The sequence below is a fragment of the Miscanthus floridulus genome, unplaced genomic scaffold (genome assembly GCF_019320115.1).
Source record: "Miscanthus floridulus cultivar M001 unplaced genomic scaffold, ASM1932011v1 os_2615_1_2, whole genome shotgun sequence".
In the NCBI taxonomy this organism is placed as follows: Eukaryota; Viridiplantae; Streptophyta; class Magnoliopsida; order Poales; family Poaceae; genus Miscanthus; species Miscanthus floridulus.
This window is the reverse complement of record NW_027098405.1, coordinates 167,001-183,373: the sequence shown is the minus strand read 5'-3', so window position 1 is coordinate 183,373 and position 16,373 is coordinate 167,001. Positions and strand designations below refer to the sequence as shown.

Below are 16,373 nucleotides of genomic sequence, written 5' to 3'. Positions count from 1 at the left end.
GGAGGTCTTTGCGCTAGTAGCGTGCATGGAGTCGGTCCATTTGCTACTAGCCTTGGCAGCAGCAAAGGACTGTCGCGTCCATCACTTGGACGTTAAATCGGCCTTTCTCAACGGCGAGCTGGCGGAGACGGTCTTTGTCAGGCAACCTCTAGGTTTCGCTGTCAAGGGAGAGGAGCATAGGGTGCTCCGACTGCGCAAGGCGCTCTATAGGCTGCGGCAGGCTCCACGAGCATGGAACTCCAAGCTTGACGCCACGCTGGGCAAGCTTGGGTTTTAGCGGTGCGCAACCGAGCACGTGCTCTACATGCGGCGACGGGGGAATGAGGAGCTCGTCGCCGGCATGTATGTGGATGACTTGATCATCACCGGCGCGCGCACGGAGGACATCAATGGCTTCAAGCGCGAGATGGCGGCTCGTTTTTGAATGAACGATCTCGGCACACTCACCTACTACCTCGGTATCGAGGTGAGACAGGGGAAGGAGGAACTCACACTCGGTCAGAGCGTGTATGCCTCCAAGCTATTGAAGCGGAGTGGCATGGGTGAGTGCAAGCCATGCGTGACTCCGATGGAGGAGCAGCTGAAGCTGACGAAGGCCAGCACCGCGGCAAAGGTGGATGCAACACTCTATTGGAGCATCGTCTGTGGTCTGCACTACCTAGTCCACACGAGACCAGACATTACGTTCGCCGTGGGCTACGTTAGCCGCTTCATGGAGGATCTCAGAGAGGGTCACTGGGCTACGGTGAAACGGCTACTATGCTACGTCAAGGGGATGGTGGATTAAGGGATCATCTTTCCCAAGACCGGCGGGAGAAGGCTGCAGCTCACTGTGTTTAGTGATGCAGACATGGCGGGAGACATCGACGAACGACAGAGCATCTCTGGCGTGCTTGTCTTCCTCAGGTCGGCCCTAATTTCATGGCTGTCGCTGAAACAAAAGGTGGTGGCGCTATCTACGTGCGAGGCAGAGTATGTAGCGATGGCCACAGCGGCGTGCCAAGTTATGTGGCTACGCCGGCTGCTGGTCGAGCTGGCCTGTGCGGAAGCTCACCCACCAGCACTGATGGTGGACAACCAGCCCGCCATCACCCTCACGAAGAATCCGGTTCTGCACCACCAGAGCAAACACATCGATGTGAAGTTTCACTTCCTCAGGGACTGTGTTGATGGAGGACAGATCATCATCGAGTTTGTCGAAACTGGTCGGTAACTCGCAGACGTCCTCACCAAGCCGCTCGGACGTCTTTGACTCACGGAGCTGAAGGAGATGATCGGTATGGAGGGGGTACAAGGGATAGCAGCAGGATTAGGGGAAGATTGTTAGATAATCTACTGCTTCCTTGTGTGAACACACGGCAAGGGAAGGCGACGTCGAAAAAGCCCCCTGCTGTGGTATTGTAGCCGCTGCAGAGGCAGGCGCCGAATGGCTCACCTGCCGCAATGTAGCCACATGCAGGGACAGGCGCAGAAGTCAGTCCTGCTGTGTTATCTAGTTACTGTTGTAGCATGCGCGCTGTACTAGGACTAGATGGATAGAGTTGTATATATAGTTTGCCACTGCAACTCAACAAAGAGAGTTCAGTTTTGCCATCTACTACACAAGGCTGTGGCCAACGTTGGTGCTTGTACTATGTGTGTATACTCTGTTCTCCCTCTTCTTCTACCTCTAGCCATAGTGTGCGTGGTCGGACAGCCTCGATCGTGTTCGGCTATGGTCAGCAAGACTGATGAGTGGTAGGCTCACCTGAGCCGGTGATCCTGTAGGCTAACAGTGCCCAGCCTTGCCGATTATTGACGGACCACCAGTCCGGTGTACAATTCAATGTCGACCAGCCCGCCCCTTGCCGTCCTCCTTCTCGCCACTGCCATGGCCCTTCTCCTCGCATCGTCCGTCATTCCAGCCGCACGCCGCCGCCGCCGTTGCCAGCAATGGCAGATATGGCGGTGGCAGGATGGTGTTCGTCCACGGACCCGGGAGGACAAAGCAGGTCGGCGGCGCTCGTGGCAACGAGTGGCGGCACTACCTGGCGCGCGTGGAGGACGAGGTGCATGGCGCCGGAGTTCGGTGGGATCCTAGCGACGAATTCGAGAGGCGGCAGCATCTCCTCTGGCGCCCTCGACAATGGCAGGCCGCTCTGCCCGAGCGGCAGCCAGTGCGCTGCCAGGGGAGGAGGAGGGTCCTACACCCGGCCGTGCACGTACAAAAACCAATGCCCGCACTGACACCATGCTTGAGCACGTACGATACGTGCCGTGTATGACACCGCCGCGGCGGCCATTGTGTTGCCAACTGAACCGAGAGGATGTGTGTTTGTTCGTGTTGTTGCATGGCAGCACAAATAAAGCAGTGCATGCGCTGGGAAGGCAGTACGGTGTGTGCGTGTTTGCGACCGTGATGCGTGAACGACCCTGCCACGTGCGTGCTTCAGCCTGTTTGGTCTCAGTCTCCTGCATCACGCGAGAGCTAGGCTGCATGCTTCTCCCTTTGTCGATCTGACCTGGTGTATCGTTCTTTGGCTATATGTAATTAATTAACGGTCTCAAATTCCATCTGGATATGATGTTTATATGTGTTGTCAGTCTGTGAGATGTTTCAGCAGCCTTTGCACAAGTCGCATCATGTCGTCAGATAGACGTGCCGCATGAAGTAAGCGCTAGCTAGCCCTAGTTGACCGCGTGCAGACGCCACCGTTTCCTCTGTTTGTTAGTGCGCATGCACGAAGCCTAACCAATGCATGCTGCTCAAATGGAACACCCAACACCTAGACCTAGGGGCACCTTTATTCCTTTATGTTACACTGCTCCTCTGAACCTAACTATCAGCAGCAGCAGCCAATTGTTGTGAGTGGACCTCTCTATCTGTTGTGTATTCGCTCCGTTCTTCATTGCAAATCATACTACCTATATATGTGTGTATTGTGCTCATATGATCATACATATGCGATATATACAGTGCATAAGAAGCAGCGAAGCAGCACCCGGCCAGCCCAAAGTGTGCCTAGCTTAGCTTATAGGAACGAAGAAGAAGCAAAACAAACCAGTGCACAATGGCTGGCAGCTACCTGCCCCTCGCCTCCGCCCTCCTCGCCACCGCCATCGTCGCCATTCTCGCGGCCACATCCGCCTTTCCTGTGGCCGCCGCCGCCTCCGCCGCCGATAAGTACAGCGGCAGGATGGTCATCATCCGCGCACCCGGGGCAAGGGCCCTCGACGTCTCTGCTGGCGGTGCGCTCAACAAGTGGCAGCAGCAGCAACGGCGCCTGGTGGAGGTCGAGGTGGCGCCCGAGTTTGGCGGCCTGCTCGGGGCGGGAAACGGAGGCAGCGTCTCCGACGGTGCCTTGAACAAGGACGGGCAGGTTTGCCTGCCGTCCGGCCAGTGCACCAAGCCAGGAGGGTCCTACACCCGGGGGTGCACGTACGGGGAAAAATGCGCGCACTGACATGAGCACGCCGTACAATACGTGCGTGCCATACACCGTCGCGGCGGCCATTGTTGCCAACTGAGCCGAGAGGCGATGCATGCGCATGCCATGTGTGTTTGTTCGTTGTTGCAGGCTTGCAGCCGCGCCCACAAAATAAACCGGCCGGTGCACCGGGAAGGCAGTACGTGTGTGTGTGAACCGTGCCGTAGTACGTGCGTGCACCATCATCAACTTTGTTTACTCTTCCCCTGCATATGCATCACTCACTACCACCAAGAAAATTGCATAACCCCCAAAGAAATAGTAATTTTTCTTGGCGGATTAAAATAACACTCAAGAAAATAAAGGTTTTTTTTCTTGGCGGTTAAATAACACTCAAGGAAATGGAATGGAATTTTCCTTCGGCCTGTTCGCTTGTTGGTTTCAGCCAGCCCAAACCAGCTAGCCAACAGTATTTTTCCTCTCACAATAAACCAGCATCAGCCAGCCCAAACCAGTCCAGAAACGAACCAGCGAACAGGCCACTTGATTGTTTACCAGTACACTCAAGGAAATGTGTAATTTCTTTGGAGGTTCTTAGAAACCACCAAAAAAAATATCAATATCCCTTGATGGTTTACTTCAAAACTCAAGAAATACATATTTCCTTGGAAGGTCAATATCCACATCCAAGGAAACTATATTTTTTTGGCAGCTTTATTTTGGCACCAAGGAAATTCGGGCCCTCGAGGCAATTCCAGATTCAGGTAGTGCACTATATCGACTTGAGAACGAGCATGCATATATAATATGCATCAACTTCAGTTTCGATCTATCTAGTATACCATTCCTTAGCTACGTACTCACTCCGTCCCTAAATAATAACTATCGTTTTCACTTCCCGAGAAACAACTTTGACTAGATATATAAAAATATTAATATTTATGGTACAAAATTAATAGCAGTAGATAGATCATTGAATCACTACTGGAAACGCGTGCTTTGTCGAGGGCCTGAGGCTTTGCCGAGGGCCAAATCTCGGGCACTCGGCAAAGACACTTTTTGCCGAGGGCCAGCCACAGGAGCCCTCAGCAAAGAACGGCCCTCGGCAAAGAGGCCTTTGCCGAGGGTCCGGCCCTCGGCAAAGACAGGCCCACGGCAAATCAAATCTTTGCCGAGGGCCGCGGCCCTCGGCAAAGATGCTCTCGGCAAATTAGGCCCGTTGGGTCACGGCGGCCATTCCCGTCAAGCTTTGCCGAGGGCCACCCGTTAGGCCCTCGGCAAAGGTTTTTTTTTTCTGTGAAACCAGTTTTTCGACAAATTTTTTTTTAAAAAGTCTTTGCCGAGGGCCCTAGACCAGGCCCTCGGCAAAGATTTTTTTGGAACCATTTTTTCTGCCAAATTTTTTTTTTATAAATCGTCTTTGCCCCTCGGCAAAGAAGCCCTTTGCCGAGGGTCAGGATAGGCCCTCGGCAAAGATTTTTTTTTGTTTTTTTAGCCTAGTTTTTTTGTGGTGCTACAATACAATATTATGAACTCAATTTTAAAATTTGGGCCAATTTTGACCTTTTTTTTTGTATATTTCCTTAATTTATTTCGATTCTTTGATTTTTTCGAATATGTCAAATTTGAACTGCAGGTGCATGGAATATTGCAATGTAGTGTTTTGAAAAATATTATTCATGTTAATTGGTGCATGTTGAGTCCTTATCCACGAACTCGCATCAAATTTCTCGCATCTTCTTCGCGTAACATGACGACCGACTTGCCGAAAAAGTGTTTTAAAATTATATAAAATCCATACGAAGTCCGAAAATCACGAAACTTGGCGAGATGTCATGTTATCGCATGTGTAGGTTGTGGTAAAAAATTGAGAAGGTTTCGAGCGAGTCGCAACGTCGGATGCCTGAAACCCAGACATCTCCACATGTGATCACATATGGAGATGTCTGGGTTTTATGCATCCGACGTCACAACTAGCTCAAAACCTTCTCAATTTTTTACCACAGCCTACACATGCGATAACATGACACCTCGACAAGTTTCGTAATTTTCAGATTTCGTATGGATTTTATATAATTTAAAAATACTTTTTCGACAAGTTCTTCGTCATGTTACGTGAAGAAGATGTCCGAAATTTGATGCGAGTTCGTGGATAGGGACTCAACATACACCAAATACCATGAATAACATTTTTTGAATCACTAAATTGCATTATTCCATCCAACTGCAGTTCAAATTTGAAATATTCGAAAAAAAATTAATGAAAAGAAATAAATTAGGGAAATATATAAAAAAAAAGTCAAAATTAGCCCAAATTTTAAAATTGAGTTTTCAATAATGTATTACAGCACCACAAAAAAACTGGGTTCAAAAAACAAAAAAAAAATCTTTGCCGAGCACGTAGCCTGGCCCTCGGCAAAGGGGATCTTTACCGAGGGCCTGGCCAATGGCCCTCAGCAAAGAAAATTTAAAAAAAAAATAAAAAATCTTTGCCGAGGGCCCTGGATATGGGCCCTCGGCAAAGGGTTCAACCCTAAATCGGTCAGCGGCCTGGCCCAAATCCATACGCCACCCCGCCAGCCCGGCCGCCCCTGCTCGCCCCGCCGCCCCGCGCGGCCCGCCGCAGCGCGCCTGGCCGCCCCGCGCGCCCCGCCCACCCACCACCCCCACCGCAGATGGAGACCATGGGGTCCCTCCGCCGCAGCCTCAACGCATGAACTGCCAAAGGGGTGGGCGCCGCCGCCGTGGGCTTGCAGGAAGCTGTGGAGGAGAAGGAAGGAGCGTGATCTCGCACCGCTCGCCATGGACCTCCTCGACACGAGGCACCGCCACACGCCGGATTCGAGCTCCTCCTCGGACACCCCTGCCGACATGGGGCGCCCGCTTCCCGGCGCCGCCTACCAGCCCTACGTCTGCGAGATCCTCTCCTTCTCCATCGAGCGCCTCCACAAGGTAGTACGCCTACACTTGCTTCGCGACCTCTGATTGGTGTCGATGGTGATTCCGGCTTCGTTGGTTTGGTGGGAGATTATAGGAGCCAGAGCTTCTGAGGGTCGACGCGGAGCGGGTGCGGTGGCAGATGTAGGAGGTGGCGATGGAGAACTGTGGCGCCTTCATCGCCGCTTACGAGGCGCTCTCGTTCGTCTGAGCGCAGATCGAGAGCTTCTTTACTCTTTACTCCGTTGCTTCTACTGTCTGACCCCTTTGTGCCAGAAGTTATTGCACCATGTTGATCAGTAAGTAGGCCTAAACGATTGGATGAATGATGAATGCTGGTGGAGGAATTGAATTCAGCTGCTTTATGCTTGTAGCAAGTAGATCACATGATCTTGTTTTTTTTTTATAACTACATGATCTTGTTAGGCCCCGTTTAGATGCGAAAATTTTTGGCTTTTGGCTAATGTAGCACTTTCGTTTGTATTTGGCAAAAATTGTCCAATTATGGACTATTTAGGCTTAAAAGATTCGTCTCGCCAATTACAGGCAAACTGTGCAATTAGTTATTATTTTTACCTACATTTAATGCTCCATGCATGTGCCGCAAGATTTGATGTGACGGAGAATCTTGAAAAAATTTGGATTTTGGGTGGGATCTAAACGGGGCCTTATTGTTGCGCCCCAGAGATGTGATTGCCTCGTAATTGGAAATGCAATTCTGCTAGCAATGTGGCCACGAAATTATGATCATATAGATATAGATGTAATAAAAAAATGAATGTTTGATATCAGGCTTTTGATGTTAGCTCTAGATTGCTCCTCTGCATACCCAACTGATACACCCCTTGTACGATTGATTAGATGACATTTAGAATCAACATGGAAGGGACAAAATCCTGGCTAATATGTGACAATAAAATCAACGCGTTTAAAATTGTTTGTTTTCACAGTGAAACATAGCATCACACTGGTAGTTTTTTTCTTCATATTTGCAATGACGGCCTCGCCTTCATACTTCATTTGCATGGATTATGTTGCTTTAGTTTTCTCCTCACAATGCCTTGGTAGTTGTTTTTATCTGATTTAACAACTAAATCCATAGCTGGATAAGTAGGCTAATGTTTAGGGACGAGGGAAATGCATGTGTCCATACCTGATCCAAATTAAATATCCCTGGAATCATCTTGTTGGTGTTGGAAAAAAAAATAGTTCTCCATATGCTCTACAGTTCAAGATCTTGTTGATATTCTTTCAACCAATGTAATATTAATTTTTGGAGAGATATTGACGTCAATGCATTTTATTACTGCCCTACACCAACAGGTAGACCAACAGATAATCATTCTGTAGTATCTTAGCGTCAGAAAGCAACTGTTTGTCTCATGTTTCATAGATGAAATCCACACCTGCACTCTCGGCTTTCTTTGCAGGGTTTTGTTCCTTGAGTCTTTATGATATTCTGGTTGTTCGTTTTATATTTTTTATAATTTTCATCTTATTTTGTATTTTATTGTAGAGTTAGCAGAGAGGACCCTCTTGATGAATCCCAAATAGCTTATATATGTAGAGAAGCACTAAAGGTTCTAACATAGTTGCATCATATTTGAAGTATTTGTTGCCTTGTGGGGCAACTAAATGTTTTTGGATATTGAACTTTTGCGTGCTTATTTTCTTCTCCAGGGCCTTGCTTACCTGCACTCGATTTTTAAATTTCATAAGGGTGGTAACATTCTTCTAACTGAGCAAGGCGAGGTGAAGTTGGGTAAGCGCATTTGTTTTCTTTAAAAATTTTAGTTTACGTTTCTTAGCACTCATATTTCTGCATGTCCTGACTCTGTGGGCATGCTGTGTCACCACAACAATGGCAAAACAGGTGATTTTGGTGTAGCTGCCCAGCTGACAAGAACCATGTCAAAGCGCAACACCGTATTCTAAACAATGTTTGTTTTGCCATTCAAATCCACAGTTCAAGAAATTTCACATCTATGTAACAAACAAAATGAAGTGGCAGATGAAACTTGTCCATGTCAGTTTACCATAAGCAACCCTGTTTGTGCTTGTGCTTAGTTCTTCAATATGTTGGTACTTTTATGGGAACTTGAAGCAAGTTTGTGTTGGAAAATGATTGCTGTGAAGTCCTAACTATTTCTTTAAAGTGTCATACTGCATTACGTTCCAAGGAGGATGCGACAACTGACTACATCACCAAATGTACTTTATTGTAATATTTGTGGTTTATGGTTCTGACTTGTGCTTGGATTTCATGAACTTGTCGTAATAAACATGTGAATGATGATGAACATGTGACTTGTCGTTGTAATATATTGTGATTTGTGGTTCACAATTATGGTTGTGATATATTGTGAGAAAATGGGTTCTGTGTGATATATATATATATATGTATATATATGAAATGCTTGTGTCGATGGAATGCAAAAAACATTTTTTTTAATTTCTGCCTCTTTGCCGAGGGCCCTAGCAATAGCCCTCGGCAAAGATTTTTTTGGGAAAAATCCTGAAAATTTCTTTGCCGAGAGCCAGGGAGCAGGCCCTCGGCAAAGGTTTTTTTTAAAAAAATTTCAAAAAAAACTATTTCTTTGCCGAGGGCCGGCCCTCAGCAAACAAATTTTTTTTAAAAAAAACCTTTGCCGAGGGCCCTGGCAATAGCCCTCGGCAAAGATTTTTTTTGGGAAAAATCCTGAAAATTTCTTTGCCGAGGGCCAGGGAGGAGGCCCTCGGCAAAGGTTTTTTTTAAAAAAATAAAAAAATTTATTTGCCGAGGGCTGGCCCTCAGCAAAAAAAATTCAAAAAAAAAATCATTTCTTTGTCGAGGGTCGGCCCTCGGCAAAGAAACCGCCAACGGCGCCGGCGCGTGACGGCTTCTTTTCTTTGCCGAGGGCCGTCCTGGCCCTCGGCAAAGGCTTTGCCGAGTGCCCGATAAAGGGCCCTCGGCAAAGACCCCTTCGCCGTCTAAAAATTCCCCGAGGGGCCTTTGCCGAGGGCAGCCCTCGGCAAAGCCTTTGCCGAGGGTTTCTGGTCCTTTGCCGAGGGCCAGAGCGAGTCCAGTAGTGAATCTGTTTTCATTATAAATTTATTTAGAGATATAAATGTTGTACGTATTTTCTACAAATCTAGTCAAATTTACAGCACGAAAACCATTTTAAAAGCGACACATATTTAGGGACGGAGGGAGTATACCATATAATATTATTATTATGCAACAGTTTTGTATGCGGTATGCCACTTGGAAATTTATATGATGTTGTCAGTCATTGGCCGCCTGTCAGCAGCCTTTGCACAACAAGTGGCATGTCGTCAGGTAGACGTTCCGGATGAAGTAAGCAGCGCTAGCCTGGCCCGTTTGCTCCTTATGTCAGTGTTGGCGCACGATCGAAAGCATAGGCATGCTGTTCAATTGCAGCCAGCACCAAGGCCCAAGCTAGGGGCACCTTTTAATCATATGTTCCCACTGTGTATGCACTATGTCGTCGTTACATTGCTCCATCTCTGAACCTAGACAACCTATCATCAGCCAATTTGTGAGTGCTCCATCTGTTGTTTATTCGATATATATTTAATTTGGATCGGTTAGTGATGTGATTCCAGTCATGCATACTCTGTGTTGGCCTTGGCCGGGCTCAAAATATATATAAGAAGCAGCTAGTGAAGCACCCGGAGCATGCCTTAGGAGGTAGGAACGAAGAAGCAAACTAAACCAGTGCAGGAGCAGGATGGCTGGCACATGCCTGCCCCTCGCCGCCCTCCTCCTCGCCACCGCCGTCACCCTTCTTGTCGCCACATCTGCCGTTTCGGTGGCCGCCGCCGCCGACAAGTACAGCGGCAGGATGATCATCATCCGCGCCCCCGGGGCAAGTGTCCCCGACGTCTCTGGCGGTGCCCTTAACAAGTGGCAGCAGCGGCGCATGGTGGAGGACGAGGTGGCGCCGGATCTCGGCGGCCTGCTAGCTGGGGCGGGCGATCCTCGCGGCATCAGCTACGGCGCCTTGGACCCGAACAAGCCGGTGTGCCTGCACGGCAACTGCGCCGCCCAGGGAAGGCCCATCACCGGAAGGCCGTGCGCGTCCTTGTACGGCTGCCCCCACACCCCCACTGCCGCGCATGCACGCGCTGTGCATGTGTGAGCTACCACCATGCCATCCGATTCCGATGGGATCACGGCTACTGTGCGTGTGCGTTGCGTGCAGTTACATGAATAAATTGCCGTGTATAAAAATTAGCTAGTGTGAGCCCATCGCACTAGCTACACATGCATTTTTTGTAACAAAATGACACGTATATATGATGCATGTTTTTATTGATATAGCGGAAAATACGAACAAACAGCCCTGCCAGGCTACCTACACAAAAGAGAAAAACAACGACCACTAAAACTCTATGACCGGTTAGCAACAACGCCAACGCATAATAACATAGTCACGATAAAACTCAACAAACAGCCTCCGCAGACTAGCTACCTACTACACAAAAGAGGAAAACAAACAGAAAAGGAGTGACAACTAAAACTCTATGACCGGTCAGCAGCAACAACGCCTCACTCTCATCGCCTTGAAAGAAACCACAACGCACGGGGGCCTCACCACACATCAGCTATTAGACACCATGTCATGGATCCATTTTTGTATTGTCATCGAAAATGTACGTATATAGTACATGGTGCATGCTACAAAATCTCAAGAACTCCACCTTCTACACAGCCGCCACCGGAGACCAACTAAATCACAATCATAGCCACCAAACACCACCAGAGACACAAAAGCACCCACGGTCACCACTAGCGTGCCGGTACATCACCCCGTTTGCGCCATCTGTCGATGATGTCCCACACCAAAGAAGTTGTATCCATGTTGGGCTACCCGCTGTAGGCCGCTGCAAGCTGAGGTTGCCCCATGCCGCTGTTGCTGCAAGTGTCATCTTCTGACGTTGTACCACACTGTAAGCAAGACCAAGTGCCACGGTGCGTTGCAAACGGGCTAGCTGACACGTGTGCAACTATAGGGCCACCTACCAGACGTATGTGATATGATCTCCACCGTCACTAGCACACTTCCGTAGCCTTCCACAGCCTTGAGTTGAGTTGTCGTTGTTACTGCTCGCAATTACGCCATGGCAACACGGTTGACCTCGGGATGGGCACAAAGCCACCCAAACATGGCGATCGTGCATATTCTGCTTCTGCTATTGTCTGTCGTCGTGGCTTCGGCCTTCGCCAACTCAACATTGTAGTTGCTGCACCAGTAGGATCCCTCGCCGCTCCTCTCCCGCTTGGTGCCGCCATCACCACGCATGGGGGATGCTTAACATTGTCGCTACGCTTGCCCACAACCACCCTGCTGAGGCGAGCCTTTGCATAGCCACTAGTTGCTAAAACCTCTCCTTCACCTTTTGCCACCCGTTTAGTCGCCAACTCGAGCAGGACACCACCTGCAGGAGACCTCGATGACTCCATACGCAACACCCAGCGTTGCTCCGCTACATACTTCCCTCAAGCATAGATCGAGGCGCAACAACAAAGATCTAGTCATAGGCTATCTGGGTCTGCCTCACCAACTCACTCTGCCACCACCTCTGCTTCCGCTACACACCCTTGCAAGGGTTGTCATTGTTCACCAAATGCCGAGGACAACATGGACGGGCACCCCATTGCCGTGGAACCAACAGAAATGAGGTGTCGTTGTGCCATTCTTTTGCACAGCCGCATCCGAACCATAGTTGTTGACGCGGTCGAGGCTTGGCATCAGCGAGTGGAGTGTCGGGAGCGTACATCTACCCCACCCACCTCTAGCGCTGTTGCCACCACCATCTCCTCCACTACCATGGCGCCAAGCCCGTGCTAGCCTCGGCCGCAACTGGGGAGGACGGTCGCCTGGGGCGTCATTGGTGCCCCTTTATCTAGCGCGCCATTCGCAAAACTCCGGTTGGGCTCCCACCACCTAGCGCCACTAGATCTGTAGGTGAGGTAGCCATATCCGATGAAAGGAGTACCATATTTGACATAGGAGCACTGAAACAAGTCGGGTGTCCAACTCGTCGCCATGGCCACCTCTAGACTCATAGGGGAGAGGACAGCCCCACCACCGCCATCCTCACAGTTGTTGGGGCTGTGGCAACAGCGATTGTGGCTATTGTGTAGGTGGGTGTCTGGCAGTGGCTATTGTGGCGCCTCCTGAGTCGCCCTTCCACAAGAGCGACATAGGGGCGAGCGACAGATAAAAGGCAAAATTTGCTCTTGGACACTGAAAGTGACCTCCCTTTGCTAGTGGACATCGAAAATGGAGCAATTTGCTAGTGGACACTTTTATTCTTACCAAATTTGCTGAAGGACACTGAACGCATTAAAATATTGATTTCTGGCTCAGGAGGTTACAGAAGAGCGGTGAAATGTCCTTTTTGCCCCTTTCTTCTTCCTCCTCTCTCCCTTTCCTTCAATTTCCCCCTCACTGGCCTCGCCCACACCAACACTGGCGCTCTCCTCCATGGCACAGATGGTGGTGTCCTCGTCCACGAAAGTGCGGCTGCAGTGACTATTCTTGATGACGGGGGCATACGGCGGCGGTGGCGGCGCCCTCTTTTTCTCATCGGTGCCGATGTCGGTGGCCCCTCACCCACCAGCAGCCCACCATACAACTATCAAGACTAGTAGATGAAAGTACCACTCATGTTAGGAACAGTTCAGGTCGACCCGTTGCATAGATGCCCCAATCCATTAGAGCACTATATGGACCCGCCTCAAATTCAAAGAGGATGAAGGAGCAAATATAGAGCAAGACATTGAGGGGCTCATTCTTCTTACCTTCTACCTATAGCCCCTTCTTTAAAGTTTCCATTACTAATAATTTGTAGGAGGGCTTTTGAGAGGCTCCATACTATGAGAAGTATTATTAGGGAGGCTTGAATGCTATCTATTCTGGTGTTAGATCTGCCGAGCAACTCCAAGAGTCTCTTTATATCTTCCATAATGATAGAAATGTAGATTTTGGTGGAAAAAAACTCAAACAACTCCTTTAATTAGATCTTCAAATATTGTCATTCTCTATTTCAGGTTTCTTGCTTGCCAAAGATGGAGAGCGGAGATGGCTCTCTTGATAAGTATGGCCAACATATCAGCTACAATGTTAAATAGAAGAGGCGACAAAGGGTCTCCTTGTCGAAGTCCTTTCTTTGTTTGGAAGAAATGTCCAACCTCATCATTTACATTGATTGCTACACTGCTGCCCGATATGAAGGTTTGCACCCATTGGATCCATTTGGGAGAAAAGCCTTTCATACGTAATGTTTGGAATAGAAAAGGCCATCTTATCTTGTCATAAGCCTTTTCAAAGTCTATTTTGAAAATATCCCCATTTAAATTCTTTTGATGAAGTTCATGAATCGTCTCATGGAGGATAACAACTCCTTCAAGGATGTTGTGTCCTGCCATGAGAATGTCGATTGGGTCGGACTAATAACATGGTCGGCCACCGTATTGATGCGATTCGTGGCCACCTTAGTGAAGATTTTAAAGCTAACATTAAGGAGGCAAATAGGTCGAAATTGTTGCATCCAAGTGGCCTCTAGAACCTTCGGAATGAGTGTTATTATACCAAAGTTTAAGCTAAACAATGGTAGATCACCGCTGTGGAGACTATGGAACATTAGAATAAGGTCTCCTTTTATGGTGTCCCAAAACTTTTGATAGAACTCAGCTGGGAAACCATCTGGGCCAGGTGCCTTGTTACGTTCCATTGCAAAAATAGCATCTCGGACTTCCTTTTCAGTAAAAGGGGAGGTTAGGAAATCATTTTCTTCCCTTGTAACTTGTTGTATATCTCCAAATTTTGAGCTATCTAAGGCATACAGAGACTCCTCAGGTGGCCCAAATAGCTCTTTATAAAAATTGGTAATGTAATTTTTTAAGATTTTGTTGCCCGTCTATCTTTCCTTCAGTTTGATCCAGAGAGAAAATTAGTTTTCTTCTATGTTTGCCATTGGCCACGAGTTGAAAGTACCTTGTATTATTATCTCCTAGCAGAACATCCTTGACCTTGGCTCTTTGGAAATATTTTATTTCCTCTTCTCTAAGGAGCTGAGCTAGATGTTCCCGAGCAAGAGCAAGATCATTTTGCTCTACTTCAGAAAGGTGTCTAGCTTCAGCCTCCACATCAAGTTGATTAATGGTTGCTTGCAAACTTTGTTTTTGAGTTTTATACAGGCCTACCTTGTTTGCAGCCCAGCCTCTTAGGTGTCTATGTAGGGCACTCAACTTGTTGTTCCACTTTTGTACTGGATTGTTGCCTCTCACTGGTCTATTCCAAATTTCTACAACACGATCATAGAAATTGTCTCGCTGAAACCAAGAAAGTTCTAACTTAAATTGTTTCCCATTTCCTGTAAAAGCTTGTGCGTCCGTGTCTAACAGCAAAGGAGTATGGTCTGACACCCCCCTATCCAGTGCATGCATGCCCATCCTACTATATATATTACAATTATTAATGGCTGATAAACATGCAATTGTGAAAACTCTTATTCTGACTGTATCAATGAAGTTTTCTATTCAAGCATCAATACAAACTTTCTTGACACCATTCAGAAAAATCAAACAAGCAGGTAATTCATCTGTGTTCTAAGAAAGTGAAATAAAAGAAATTCATGACAGACCTATATATATTAATATATACACTATCAATCATTACATTTTCCTGATGAATCAAATAAAAAAAGTCAATGCCTTTACTAAGATGACCTCTCTTTGACTATTTTGGGGGTAGACTTCCTAATGAATGCATTCTTAACAAGTACAAATATTAATTAGAAAGGGCAAAAGTGATGCCTGCCACTTTTTTGCCCCTCTTTCACTGTTGCTTCCTTTTTTTTTATCTTTTTGAGTTGTTTGTTGACGTTGCTCCTTACCAATTCACAAGTTAATGATGGAAGACTACATCCATGCCCTAAACTGACAAGTAAATTGGTGCATAGAATCATATAGGTAGTATACTATTTAAAACATCATACTGAAGCATAATGTAACCTCCAAATAATTTCCTTGTTTGAGTACTGATACTGATGTAACCTCCAAATAATATTCAAAATTATTTTTTCCTGCTTGTAATCTGATAATGCTCGGTTATATTGCTGTTCATCATCGTGATACTAATTGCAAGACCTGAAGCTGTTGTTGGATTTCGTTCATAGTTCAGGATTGTAGTCCAAATCATTTTATCTCATCCGAGCTAAACAATATTCTAGTAGTTTTGTTTTTGTTGCAGCTGCTACTCCTGCTTAGCTACAGTGTTTGTTCAGGGAAATAATAATGGTGCCTGGTAAACTTCTGAATTGAATGCAAAAACTGATCACTCTATCATTACTCACAATTATCAAGGTTAGCACGAACTCAGTCTAACTTGCATGACCAAATTGATTCCGTGAAAGAATTATTTTTTCCCCATCTTTCAGGACAGATTCAGGATTAACAAGCTTGTCATGAACTACTCATATTTGCATCAATTCGCTGAACTTTCACACTCGAGCCATACAATTTCTCAAACGGAGCTATAAACTGAACTTTTCAAATAGATCACAGTCGGATACAGTGATGCTATATCTATGTGAACGGAATTTGCTTGGATCCTTTGATGTAAGCTAACTAGAGGGATGGTGGAGGGACAGAGAGGTAGTTCAATTCAATGTGAGTGGCGTCAGCTTGCTTAACCACTGAAACTGAATAATTGGCACGTAGGACAAAGCTCCTGCATATAGTAGCGTAAAACCAAGCTGCATCACGGCAATTGTTGACGCCTGTTAGGGCTTGTTTGGCTGCGCACAAATTCCATCTCAATCCCTCCTAAACCATGTGGATTGGGGTGGATTTGTATATAGCCAAACAAAGCCTTAGGGGGGAGGGTGGTTCTTTAGCCGGCCGCTGGCTGCGCAACGGGGCGTGGCGCCGCATCCCGCATCGTGTGGCGCGTGCCCCATATGGGAAGGAAAAAATTTGAAATGCGGAAAGAAAAGAAATTTGCAGGCACTTCCTTG

The 16,373-nt window shown here is 47.3% G+C and overlaps 3 protein-coding genes across 6 annotated transcripts; all 3 read left to right on the top strand.

Annotated features, from left to right (window-relative positions):
- The first annotated feature begins 2,998 nt into the window (after positions 1-2,998).
- On the top strand, positions 2,999-3,636 carry LOC136535176 (uncharacterized). The gene has a single exon (XM_066527481.1). It carries the CDS (start codon positions 3,051-3,053, stop codon positions 3,441-3,443), a length of 393 nt encoding a protein of 130 aa, XP_066383578.1. The 5' UTR covers positions 2,999-3,050; the 3' UTR covers positions 3,444-3,636.
- A 2,418-nt stretch (positions 3,637-6,054) lies between these two features.
- On the top strand, positions 6,055-8,385 carry LOC136535184 (uncharacterized). Of its 4 annotated transcripts, XR_010778955.1 has the most exons (5): positions 6,055-6,359; positions 6,442-6,643; positions 7,861-7,924; positions 8,025-8,106; positions 8,218-8,385. XR_010778955.1 is itself a non-coding variant. In XM_066527486.1 (3 exons), exons 1-3 carry the CDS (start codon positions 6,210-6,212, stop codon positions 8,277-8,279), a joined length of 294 nt encoding a protein of 97 aa, XP_066383583.1. In that variant the 5' UTR covers positions 6,055-6,209; the 3' UTR covers positions 8,280-8,385. The 4 variants fall into 4 exon arrangements, 1 of the variants encoding a protein (XP_066383583.1); XR_010778958.1 differs by lacking the exon at positions 6,442-6,643; XR_010778957.1 differs by lacking the exon at positions 7,861-7,924.
- Positions 8,386-10,001: 1,616 nt separating this feature from the next.
- On the top strand, positions 10,002-10,663 carry LOC136535190 (uncharacterized). The gene has a single exon (XM_066527490.1). It carries the CDS (start codon positions 10,076-10,078, stop codon positions 10,484-10,486), a length of 411 nt encoding a protein of 136 aa, XP_066383587.1. The 5' UTR covers positions 10,002-10,075; the 3' UTR covers positions 10,487-10,663.
- The last annotated feature ends 5,710 nt before the right edge of the window (positions 10,664-16,373 follow it).

What these genes read in the sequence shown, in the direction of transcription:
- LOC136535184 (XM_066527486.1), top strand. Translation starts at nt 6,210, where the DNA reads ATGGACCTCCTCGACACGAGGCACCGCCACACGCCGGATTCGAGCTCC. An exon ending in CCATCGAGCGCCTCCACAAG is followed by an intron (nt 6,360 to 8,024) that starts GTAGTACGCCTA and finishes TTTCTTCTCCAG; the next exon opens with GGCCTTGCTTACCTGCACTC. An exon ending in GCAAGGCGAGGTGAAGTTGG is followed by an intron (nt 8,107 to 8,217) that starts GTAAGCGCATTT and finishes ATGGCAAAACAG; the next exon opens with GTGATTTTGGTGTAGCTGCC.
- LOC136535190 (XM_066527490.1), top strand. Translation starts at nt 10,076, where the DNA reads ATGGCTGGCACATGCCTGCCCCTCGCCGCCCTCCTCCTCGCCACCGCC.
- LOC136535176 (XM_066527481.1), top strand. Translation starts at nt 3,051, where the DNA reads ATGGCTGGCAGCTACCTGCCCCTCGCCTCCGCCCTCCTCGCCACCGCC.